General features: G+C 59.6%; 1 protein-coding gene across 2 annotated transcripts in view; it reads left to right on the forward strand.

Annotated features, from left to right (window-relative positions):
* Nucleotides 1–12,262, forward strand: part of ABTB2 (ankyrin repeat and BTB domain containing 2) — a 172,699-nt gene that overhangs the window by 152,623 nt on the left and 7,814 nt on the right. For both annotated transcript variants that reach the window (XM_027072913.2, XM_027072914.2), the window contains exons 4-11: nucleotides 326–478; nucleotides 1,791–1,956; nucleotides 4,789–4,878; nucleotides 5,634–5,735; nucleotides 8,107–8,203; nucleotides 8,410–8,545; nucleotides 10,249–10,478; nucleotides 11,868–12,046. In XM_027072913.2, the coding sequence (XP_026928714.2) occupies nucleotides 326–478; nucleotides 1,791–1,956; nucleotides 4,789–4,878; nucleotides 5,634–5,735; nucleotides 8,107–8,203; nucleotides 8,410–8,545; nucleotides 10,249–10,478; nucleotides 11,868–12,046 (1,153 nt within the window). The remainder of the gene's footprint in view (nucleotides 1–325; nucleotides 479–1,790; nucleotides 1,957–4,788; nucleotides 4,879–5,633; nucleotides 5,736–8,106; nucleotides 8,204–8,409; nucleotides 8,546–10,248; nucleotides 10,479–11,867; nucleotides 12,047–12,262) is intronic.

Genomic DNA, 12,262 nt, shown 5'->3' on the forward strand with positions numbered 1-12,262 from the left:
CTGCAGACCGAGACCCGGAGACCCCATCTGAATTCTTTGGGGAGGGGGGATGGGAGCTCCCAACTTGACGCACCGGCAAACGCCTTGTTTCATTGGTCACCTCAGGCCCTCGGTTCCACACGTGGCCTATGACGGGAATTTCTCCCGACCCAGGACAGTGTCTGTGGAATGGGGCACACTGGGGTCTCAGCGAGGAGAGGGAGCCAGCCCCCTCCACACCTCTCAGCCTGAAGGTTACGGGTGACCGGCCCCTACAGCCGTTCGCTGAGCGTGCGTGGGAGGGGGCCCCCCACCGGCCTGACCCTCTCTCTCTGCTGCCTCACAGGCCCTTCATGCTGCTGCCGCCACTGATGGAGTGGATGCGCGTGGCCATCACCTACGCGGAGCATCGCCGCAGCCTCACCGTGGACAGCGGCGACATCCGGCAGGCCGCCCGGCTGCTGCTGCCCGGCCTGGACTGTGAGCCCCGGCAGCTCAAGTACGGACCTGGGGAGGAGTGAGGCTGAAGGGCTTGGGCTCCGCGCCGGGCTTCCCTCGCCCCTCCCGCTCCTGGAGGTTGGGAGGGCACCCCCTGTCCCCCCACCGTGGTGCCCCTGCGTGACCACACCTGTCAGAACTAATCACTCCCGACCTTGGCTGCTTTCTGGGTTCATCTTCTAAAGCCGCTGGTCAGGTGCACAGAGCAGACACGTGTTTGGGTTTGGACAGGAGAGCTCTCACAGTCTGGCTCTTTGGGATATTTGGGCACGAGCAGCAGAGGCGGGTCCCTCTTCTTCTCTGTTCCTGTATTTGCCACTGTTTTCCTGAACTCTTCCCGGTGTAGGCGCTGGGCTGAGCCCTTCCTTTTCACATGTGTTATCTTGGGCCTCAGGACAACTTTAGAGAAGGGGGGTGCTGTAAAGCCCATATTACAAATGGAGAAACTCAGCTAGCAAAGCGGCCTTGCCTAAATTTGAACCCAGGTCTATATGGCCCAGGCCGTGGCTCTTAATTTCCTTCCCAGCATGGCCATCTTGTATTGGACTGGTCTCCTAAAGTTGTCTGAAGAATGGTTTCTGTGGCTACTGTTCTATGAGAGCCTTGCATCTTTTTTTTTTTTTTGACCCTCTGCCCCAACCCCAGTTATAGTTATAGCCTCCTCTGTCTCCACGGCAAATTCCCAAAGTCATTCTGGGACGTGAACTTTCCACACTTCGGTCCAACCAGGGCTCCAGGCTGAAGCCACCTATGGGAAGTCTGTCCTGCACCCTCTTGTAGATGTGGTTTTTAATCCGTGACCCTCCCTGGTAGGATGGCTTGATGGCAGTGGGCTTCTGGGCCATTCTCCACCATCTGTTTGGTAATTCTGGGCCTCCTCGGGAGGCCTTCAGGAGAGAGGGCGTAGAGCCAGGAACTGGAACTTGGCCACAGTGGCCATCCCGTAGGCCGGGTGCAGCCTTCTCCCCGCAGGAAGTTCACTGCCAAGTCCACACCCTGACTGGAGCTGCTTCCTCCTCAGGCTGAACCCCTGGTGGGTTATTTCTGATGGGACCTGGTTCCCTGATGGTGGACAGCTCTTCTGTGTCGTGTGTGTAGAAGAACGGAAGTATGGACGCTTGGCAGCATGGCGCACGCCAAGGCCATTCTTTGCCGATCCAATAGCGATTCCCGTCCTTCCCATCCGCCCTGTCATCCCCCCCCCTCAGCCTGGCGTAGCTGTGCCACGTCTCCTTGAGGGGCAATGTTCTAGCCAAAAGTGTCACACGCGGTCACACTCACACACCTGTGGGTCTTTTCTGCACACTGCACAGACCCGAGTGCTGTTTCAGCTCCTTCCGGAGGCTGGATGCCCGAGCGGCTACCGAAAAATTCAACCAGGACCTGGGTTTCCGCATGCTCAACTGCGGAAGGACAGACCTCATCAACCAGGCGATCGAGGCCCTGGGCCCGGACGGGGTGAACACTATGGACGACCAGGTGCGTGCGGAGAGCTCCGCTAGCCAGGCGTAGGGCATAGAGTCGGGGCCTCGTCATTGCCGGGTGGTGGCCCAGTCCTTCTGTCCCAAACCTGAGAGCCGCTCATCTCTGTGCTGCTGACAAACGGGCGGCCTCCCACATCGCGCCCTGCCTGTTCCTGGTGAGACGTCAGCTCGAGGACCTTCCTAGCACCCCTTGGAAAACCCTTGTAACGGAGGTTCTGCCTCCACTGTCTGGAGGGCTGGAGGCTGTCCCAGATGGCGCAGGGCTGGGACAAAGTCCAGAGGAGTCAGCTGGATTTCCAGCTTTGGGCGTCAGTCACGAGGGTGTGCTTTAGGGCACCTCGTGCGCCTCCCGCGTGCCAGGCCCGTGGAACCCGCCGCCTTGGTGGCAGTAGCAGGCAAACACGTGCTAGGAAATAGAAATGTCCAATACAGAGCAGATTCGTGAAAAGTGCTAAGGAGTAAAATCGAGCCGGAAAAGGAAGCGTTGGAAGTGACTTATAATTTTAGATAGACTTTAACTTGAAGGGTTTTTTGTTTGTTTGTTTACTTTATTGTTTTTGCTCTGAAGAGCTCACATTTATAGAGCTCACTGCTATGTTCCAGGCACTGTTCAAAGCGCCTTGCACAGATGAACTCATTCAATCTTGACAGCAGCCCTGTGATGTCTGTACTATCGTTATCCCCATTTTACCGATGAGGAAACTGAGGTACAGAGAAGTTGGTTTACCCAAGGTCACACAGCTAGCAAGGAGCAGAGCTGGGCTTACAAGCCATCTGACTCCAGGCCCTTCGCCACAAGGCACTGTCCGGTTTGTTTATCTGACGCGGCCTTGTGAGTCCTTGCCATGGAGGTGACGACACTGCAATTTGGAAGGCCACACGGAAGCGTGCGGAAGGCGCGGTGACAGCGGAGGGCTTGGGTGGAATGCTCTCCCACGAGATGACAGCACAGGACAGGGCGGGCTGATGTGCCAGGTCAACCCCAAGGCCGGGTGGCCCTGGACTGGTGACGGGTCAGGTGGAGTGGAGGGAGAGGCGGTCCCCTGGAGGAGTCCAAGCCCAGCCAGAGCCAGGAGGACCTTGCCTTGGGAGGAGCAGGGGGATGAAGCACAGAGCAATGGGACAGGCACTCCCGGGACAGGAGATGACCCGGAGAGCAAGAGCACGGAGGTGGGGCAGTCAGGACACCTGCTGGGGTAGGGTCAGGGAAGTGCCGAGGCAGGGCAGCGGGGAGGCGACAGGCTGGGCGTCAGATCTCCCTGGGGCGCCTCTGTCAGCACAGGTCCCAGGGCCTTGCAGGAGCTTTTGTCCTGGGGCATCCTCTTCCTCCTCGGGGCGCAGGGCCGTCCACCCTGTCAAAGCCCTGGCGTCTCAGACGGGCTGCCTCGCCCCCAGCAAAGGGGGCCGGCGGTGCCTGCCCCGTAGGGTTAGGGGACACGTCCGCGTCAGGCACGTAGTTAAGGCTCAGTAATGTTCGTTCTGGGTCCTGTTGTCCTCGCGAGGACGACAGCGGTTATCTGTGAGCGCTGGTCACCAGCCGTCTTCCTGTACCTGCCTCGGGGATGGGGCTGACAGTTGCTTCTCACAAGACCCCCCGACTTAAATGCTGAACCGTGCACAGATGTGTGGGGAAACAAGAAGTCGAGCGTGTGCGGCAGGGGCTGAGACAAAGCCCGAGCCTCACTCTGCAGCGCTTGGCTCCTCTCTAAATGCTCGATCCTGTTGTTCCCTCAACCTTGGTATTTATAGAATGATCTGTGGGTAAACAGCCCTCTCGCCCATGACTAATGTCAGGCCATTTCTTTATCTCTGGGCACTAGGCAAGGATTTATGAGGTAAGGAGATCTTGTCTACACACCAATAACCTAATAAATAACATCGCAGGGCTCCAGACAAACGCTTGCCAGGATCCAGCTGTGGAATAACACTTTCCACTGCTGTCTTTGCTATTACTGGCCACGGAGAAAGATTCCCAGCCAGGAGGCGGCCCCACGAACCGTCCGCCCAAACGCAGGGAGGGACTGGGCCTCAGCTTTCGGAAAAGCGCTGACTTGCTCAGTAGCACGAAATGGTCAAGGCAGAGCCCTCTCCGCCCTCCGTGCGCAGCCCCGGAGCGTGAGCTTCGCAGCTCAGGCGGGTCTGGTTCCAGGGCCGGCCCTTCCTCCCGCACCCTGTGTGACCTTGCCTTGGGTCTCTCTGTGCCTCGTCTGTACAGTGGGGATGAGAATAGAGCCTCCCTAACAGGGATATTACGGTGACTAAATGAGACGCTGCATGTGAATCACTTCGCAGGGCGATGAGGCGCGCAGGGCCTGGGGCGGGTTAGGCTATGGCAGCGTGACAGTAGCAGGGATGGGGTCATTCGTTGTGTTCTTTTAATTAGGTAGCTCTTAAGGTAAGCTTGCTCTGTACTGAGCACTTTACACGTAGTAACTCGTATTGTTCACAAATCTCTGAGGTAGATACTGTCGTTATCCTCCTTTTAAAGATGAAGAAACTGAGGCACAGAGGGAGACCAGTAACCTGGACTAAGTTTACAGCTCGCCGTGGCAGAGGTGACCTTTGTGCCCGAGTCCGGCCGCGGGGCCCGGGCTCCTCACCCCTGTGTCCCACAGTGCCTGTGGAACTGTCCCCTGCTCACCCTTCACATGTGGCGTGTCCAGTGGGCCCGGAAAGGGCAGAGGTTGGGCCATGACACAGGACTGCTCAGGACGAGCAGCCGAGTCAAGCAGGAGACGGGACGGTGGTTTCTGGGACCGAGGCCTGTGGAGTACGTGTCACTGTGTCTGTTTCCAGATGGTTTAGCGTCTGCCTCTGGTTCACACAGGGTCTGACGCCGCTGATGTATGCCTGCGCTGCTGGGGATGAAGCGATGGTCCAGATGTTGATTGACGCGGGAGCGAACTTGGACATCCAGGTGAGCAGGCCCCAAAGAGCCACAGCCGGGCCGCTGGCCCAGCAAGGGAGCACCCAAGGTGTCCATCAGCCACGCTGGGTGCAGTGTTTTGGACAACTGGCTAAATGGTTCTTGGAGGAATGGGTACGGAGATAACAGCAGAGAGGGCATTGCCTCAAACTTGGGCTTTGTGTCTGAGAGCAGGGGGGTGAGTGGAGAGAATGGCCATGGTTCTGTTACCGTAACACCGGTCCCTCTTAACCAGCCTCGTCCCCTCCCGCCCCTACCACATCCACCGTCCCCAGATGCATTTAGCTCTGCTTCCCTCTGCGGCCTGGTGCCCTTCCTGCGGTGGATCTGCCCAGGGCCAGCGGCGCTAAGTAAACATCCTTTTTTTTTAAACATTTATTCATTTTTGAGAGAGTGTGAGTGAGGGAGGAGCACACAGAGAGGGAGACACAGGATCCGAAGCAGCCTCCAGGCTCCCAGCTGTCAGCACAGAGCCAGACGCGGGGCTCGAACTCACAGACCACGAGATCATGACCTGAGCCGAAATTGGACGCTTAACCGACCGAGCCACCCAGGCGCCCTTAAACATCCTTTTGAGCCTTGTCTACATGGCGCTCCAGGCAGACGTTGCCGGTTGAACCCGGAAAGCACTCGACTTGGCTCCTAGTCCCCATCCCTGCGGGATACCCCCTTAGCTCAGGCGCATGTGTATCTTGCCCGGGAATGTCACTCGCCCACAAAAACCGCTCATCCGTGGCATTTTCCAGGTTCCAAGCAACTCTCCCAGGCACCCCTCCATCCACCCTGACAGCCGGCACTGGACATCGCTGACGTTTGCTGTGCTGCACGGACACATCTCTGTAGTCCAGGTGAGCCTCTGCCAGGTGCGCCGGGCCCTAGACGCAGCCCCTGCCTGGCCCAAGCGAGCGGCCGCCTGGAATCAGAGACAGCAGAGGTACTGCTTAGAGTCAGCCACCGGGTCAGCAGGGCGGCCCCCACCCCGCCCCCCACTTTGCCTCAGGCAGAGGGCTTTCGTACAAGGATATGTGTGGCCTCAGCAAGTAAGACCCAGGCCTGAGCAGTAGCAGGCCTGGCCGGCATCTCCGGGTCTGTCAGGGAGTCCCGGGGCGTGCTGGAAGCTGCAGATGTGCTCTGTCTTCCCTCCTCCAGCCATCTCCCCCCACCCCCACCTCGAGCTCGTTCTCCTCCCTCGTGAATGGTCCCCCAGAGCCGGCTCGGTATCATGGCGTCCTTCTGGCTCTGCCCGTCCCCATTAACAGGCCCAGTCTTTCAGTCTCCCAGTTCCCGAGGGCACTCAGAGGGGCACAGCTCAGGGGTCAAGCCAGGCTACGCCACACGGTGCCCACCTCGGCCCAAGGTAGCCGTGGCCGGTGTGAGGATGGGGTTCGGGCCCAGACGTAGAGCAGAGCGGCGTCCCACCCCAGGTAGGACACCAGCCACACTGCCGCTCGACTCCCAGACTCCTTTGCTCCTCAGGCCACTGGGGTATACAGGGTTGCACGCCCCTTCCTGGGAGTTCGCGTTACACCTTGCTGTCTGTCTGTCTGTCCATCTGTCTGCTAGATTGCAAGTCCTCTGAGGGCCGAGGTCATGTCCAGGCTATTCATCATTGTCAGCACAGCCCTGGGCTGTGGCAGTGACTCAGTGAGTGGTCTTCACCAGGCCCGCTGCCCTATCCTGCCTGCTTTTTGGTTACTGCCGTCCTAACGACCCGAGCAGGCTTCCAGCCTAGCCCAGACCGGCCTGCAGAGCCGTGCCCTGGATTTGCCTGGATTGGTGCCCAGTTTCGCCCCATCAGGCAGGCCTCCACCTCCCCCGCCTTGGCACACCGGCTCAGGCGGCAGCCACAGCTGGGTTCTGACTGACAAGAGCCTCCAGCTGACGGCCGTTCCCCGCCTCCCAGCCGCCCATGGCCACAGGTACCCACCTGGGGTTCCCGCCCCGTGTGATGTGGGAGCACGAAACAGTCTCCCCCAGGGGCAGCAGAAGAGCTAGAGAGCTTTCCAGATGGGAGTTGTGCGTGTAAGCCACCCGGAAAGGCGATGCAGTGGAGGCGTGGAGGGCAGCCTCGACCCCTCGTACCTGGTCTCCGGGTGTGGGACAGCTGCCGTGCAGGCTGGCCTGCCGGGTGCAGGCTCCGAGGAGGGTTTGGTGTCCAGAAACCCGGGAAGGGTGGAAGTGCTCCCACCGGAGCAGCCGGTCAGGTCAGGGAAGGTGAGACGCAGCCTGCGGTGGCCTGTTGGGGCAGTGCAGACACCGCCCCTGCCCCGAGGCAAAGCCGGCCCGGCTCAGCTGGAACTGCCGGGTATCCGCCAGCCCCGGGCCATCTTGCCCTTGCCTGCTCGGAGAGAGGCGCCCTGGATGACGAGCTGTCCCCCCAGTCCTGCGCCTCTCAGCCCCAGGTTGCTTGCCAGACCTCTCAGTGAGAACCTTCTGGTTATTGGATCCCCGTGGTGGGTTGAGTGCCATTTCGTATCAACGGCCTCTTGCCGTCTTCCAGATGAGGAAGGCCGAGGCCCAGAGGGGTTGAGGTTTGTGCCCCAGGTCCCTGACTGGTTGGTGGCCGGCACTGGCACTCGGCTCATTCTGGGCCTAATACCTGTGCCTTTCCCACTACTTCTGCTGCCTCCCAGAACCTCAGTTCCCCCACCTCAGTTTCCCCTGCTGGATTGGGATGATACTTTCCACTCTGTTCATCTGCATAATTTTTTAGAAAGGTCACCACAATTAAGTCATAGGAAGGCATTTTTTTTAATTTTAATTTTTTTTAACATTTATTTATTTTTGAGAGAGAGAGAGAGAGAGAGAGAGCACGAGCCAGGGAGGGGCAAGGAGGGAGGGAGACACAGAATCTGAAGCAGGCTCCAGGCTCTGAGCCCACCGTGAGACTCGAACTTGTGAACCACGAGATCGTGACCTGAGCCAAAGTTAGACCCTTGACTGACTGAACCACCCAGGCGTCCCTCCCCAGGAAAGCATTTAAAAGCGAGAAACAGTTCAGATGTCCCCACGGCTTAGGGGCTTGGTCCAAAGTCACAAGAACAGAGGTGAAGATTCTAGAAACATGGAGCCCTGAGGCTAACTCCAAGTTCTAAAGTTCCAGTTCCTCGGCTGCCCAGGGGGAGTAGGGTCTCGGTCACATGCCTAGAGGGAACTCGTCGAGGCCCTTCTCACAGATACTCCCTGCTTCACTGACGTGTCCTGTCCTGTGCCCTGCAGTTGCTACTGGATGCCGGTGCCCACGTGGAGGGCTCAGCAGTGACTGGCGGTGAGGACAGCTACACGGAGACACCGCTGCAGCTAGCCTCTGCAGCTGGTAGGTATACAGCTCGCTCGGCCCGTAGCTGGACTTGCGGCCCCGTGCCCAGATCCCTGGGGCGAGCCTTGAAACCCCTCCGTCTGAGGCCTCCCCCTGGCCCCATTCATCAGTGTTTCTCTAGAGCTCGGCACCCAGGCGGGGGCCAGCAGACAGGCGCGGTGCTGTGGGCAGCGGTAGCATCCTTCGTCGGCCTTGTCTTCCAGGGAACTACGAGCTGGTCAGCTTGTTGCTGAGCCGAGGCGCTGATCCCCTACTCAGCATGCTGGAAGCCAATGGCATGGCCTCCTCCCTCCATGAGGATATGAACTGCTTCAGCCACTCAGCCGCCCATGGCCACAGGTACCCACCTGGGGTTCCCGCCCCGTGCGATGTGGGAGCACGAAACAGGCTCCCCCAGGGGCAGCAAAAGAGCTAGAGATCTTTCCAGATGGGAGTTGTGCATGTAAGCCACCCAGAAAGACGAGCAGGTCCTCGATCAGCAGAGAGGCCTCAGATGTTGGACGCCCAGAGACACTGGGTGGCAGAGAGGTCCCCTTGCTGGGAGAGGCCCCCCAGCTCGTTCCCGGCAGACCGGGACTGCAGCCTGGGTCTCCCAACACCCAGGGCAGGCTCTCCCATTTCCTATACACTCCAGTACTGACCCATCTCGGGGCCACGTCCTTTCCTGTGCTCAGTGGTTCTTCTCCGGGCCCACGGTGGCCTCCTGGACCCCCGGGGCCTTCGCACAGCATATGGCTCAGCCTCGAAGAAGCTCCTGGCGGCCGTGTGGGAAATCACACCCCGCTGCCAGAGCAGATGGCGGATCTTGCTTTGTGGGGGCCAGGCCTGCCCAGGGCTGTGGCGGGGAGGCAGCGGGCTGAGCCCAGAACCATCCGGCAGCTCTGGGGGGCAAAGTCAGACAGAGAGGAGGTTATTAGAAGGCAGGGGAAGGGCCAGAAGGGAGGGGCAGCCGGGACAACTACTTCCTGTTCTCCAACGCCCTTCTCAAAACCTCTTCACCCTGCGTGGAGACCGTCTGTCCACTCACCTGCTACCCACTCTCTCTCTCTGGAACACGGATCGGGGACAGGCATGGCTGGCTCACCTTCACATACCCGTGCACGGCACAAAGTGGGTGCTCTGTAAACTTGGTGAGCAAAGCTACCGCCGGATGACCCCGAGTCTCTCAGAGGGGTCTCTGCATGGCACAACATGACCTCCAGCACAGGATGGGGTGGGGGCTGGGCTGGGCTGCCGCCGGAAGGAGGCTCAGCCCCCAGGTGACCTTTGGACCTGCCCATGCTGCAGCCATCCCAGGCCACAGGATGTGACAGAATGAGCCTGGGACATGGAACCAGAAGTCTGGGTTTGAGTCTGTACTCCTGCCCAGGGTGACCTTGAGCAAGTTGTATTCATCACACACGAATGGCAGCGTCCGTGGGATCTCACGGGGTGAAGTGCAACAGTACATGGGAACACGTTACGTCAAGTCTAACGTTCTACACACTGAATTCTGTATAACAGTTGTCTTGACTTTAGGTCATTCTTCCTAATGGAAGGAAGGAAAAACAAATGAATATGAGCATGTCCTATGTTTCAGACACTTCCCATGAGTAAAATTGGCTGCTATCTCAGAGGACCGCTGTGTATCAGGCTCTACGTGTGATGCCATCACCTTGGCCTGACATTAATTCTGGAGGAGGGTGAGGCTGGCACCCTGTTCTGTAGATGACAGAGCGGTCAGGGCACAGAGACATAGAACAGCCTGTCTGAGATCACACAGGCAAAATGGCGGGGCCTGCTTGGCCCCAAAGCCCATGACTTACTGGTACCAGGATGGTAGGGGAGGCCCCGGTGTCCTCCCTGCCTCCCTCGGGCGGCTGCAGATGGAGGGCGCTGGAGGCCTGGCCCAGCCCGCCTGGGAGGGGGAGATCGTGCGCACTTTGTGCCCACAGGCGCCCCGTAGCTCCCATATGGGCCCCGGGGCTCTGGAGGGCACCTCAGGTGGTTCCGTCCATGGCGAGGACCTCAGGCGTCACCCTCCTTTGTCCCTTGGCCTGCAGGAACGTCCTGAGGAAGCTCCTGACCCAGCCTCAGCAGGCCAAAGCGGACGTGCTGTCCCTGGAGGAGATCCTGGCCGAAGGTGTGGAGGAGAGTGACGCGTCCAGCCAGGGCAGCGGCAGTGAGGGGCCCGTGCGGCTGAGCCGGACCCGCACGAAGGCCCTGCAGGAGGCCATGTACTACAGTGCTGAGCACGGCTACGTGGACATCACCATGGAGCTGAGGGCGCTGGGTGAGAACTCGCAGGCGTGCACGTACACACACGTGTGCACGCACGCGCACGCGCGCTGTCCTGCTCTGCGGCAGACAGGAAGGGGGCGGTGCCCACAGGGGCAGATGGGCCACAAGGCAGCAGGGCACCGGGCGGGACCGGTCTACGCAGGCCTGATGGCTGATGGCCAGGACAGGAGCTGCCTGGAGCCTCAGTCCTCAGCAGAGGTGCGTCTTGAGGGCATCGCCCCGCCTCAGGCCCTTCATCCTCCCTGGTCAGAGCTTCCCCGCCCCAGGGCCTGGTCACGGCCTGGGATGTGCGGCCCCGGGGTTGAGTCAACTTTTCTGGTCACCTGGATGTTCTCCTGTCACTCGGCCGAACTCTCCACTCCTCGGGTCTGCAAGTCTGTGGGACTGTCCTTCCACCAGGGAGGCCGCTCAGACAGACAGACAGACCTGGGTGAGGTCCCAGCCATTCCACAGGCGCTGATGGTCCTCATCTAAGAGTGTGATGTCACGTGAGGCACAGGGCCTGGCTCTGGCTCGCCACGAGCGCTCGGTGCACGGCAGCGGTGTCCCTGCTCTCACAGGGGCCACGACACACAGACGCCTAGCACTGGGCCAGGGGAGCAGGAGGCCATGCTGCCTTCTTGCGGCCAGTCAGGCTCAGTGTTCTTCACTGTAAAATGGGTGTATCATTCCCATCTACAGTCAGCAAACTGGGGATGCTAATGCCACCTAAGTCATGTGTCCCTAGGGAATGCCATCCGTCCTTTTTGGTTTAAATCCATATGAGGCTGGGGGGTAAGAAGCTATGTCTCTAATTACCAGGAAAATTACTAGTTTTTGTCATGACCTTCACAAAGTAGTTTTAAGTTACTTTATGGCCTCACTGACACACTCCAGGGAGCTGGTACACGGTAATTATGTGCCACTGAATGCCAGTGACCTGAGCGCTGGTAAAAGCCCTCTGAGGTAGGTCAGGATTCATTTCAGCCTTCTAGATAGGCGTGGGGCCTATGTGTCCTGCCTATTTTCTAGGCATCCAAGTCCACCTGGCCATCCCTCATAATTAACAGGTCTTCCCAGTAAGTAGTTCCAGGGCCCCAGAGACTGGCGTGGGACTGGCGTGGCCTCAGGCTGAGCCGTGCGGGTTCCTGGCACTCCGGCCGGCTCTCCCTCATCTGATGAGAACCTGAAATCCCCCTGACCTCAGCAAGCCTGTCAGGCCAAAAGGAAGCTCTTTACAGCTGGCTTCGGAGAGAGCCACTCAGCATGAGGGGACAGGGTGGGATGCTAGGGGACCGGGGGGGCACAGTGCGGGAGAGCCTGCCGAGAAAGCGGGGGGGGGGGGGGGGGTCTGTCCAGGGCCCGCTCTGCTGAGGCCTGCCCTTCCCCTGCCTGCGCCCAGGCGTCCCCTGGAAGCTGCACGTCTGGATCGAGTCCCTGAGGACCTCCTTCTCCCAGTCGCGGTACTCGGTGGTGCAGAGCCTCCTGCGGGACTTCAGCTCCATCAAGGAGGAGGAATACAACGAGGAGCTGGTGACCGAGGGCTTACAGCTCATGTTCGACATCCTCAAGACCAGCAAAGTGAGTGACATTGGGCAGGTCCCCACCCTGAGCTTGCCGGGTTCCAGGGCCCCGGCCCAGACCGCAGACACGCAGACCGACACACGGCAGACAGACACCGGCACCCTCCCGCACCCCCCACACCCAGACTCCCACTGCCTGGCTGCCGAGGCCACAGGCCGTGGATTTGTCGGGGCTGGAGCCTGGCCAGGAAAGCAATTTGGGGATTCAGTGATG

The sequence above is a fragment of the Acinonyx jubatus genome, chromosome D1 (genome assembly GCF_027475565.1).
Source record: "Acinonyx jubatus isolate Ajub_Pintada_27869175 chromosome D1, VMU_Ajub_asm_v1.0, whole genome shotgun sequence".
Lineage (NCBI taxonomy): Eukaryota > Metazoa > Chordata > Mammalia > Carnivora > Felidae > Acinonyx > Acinonyx jubatus.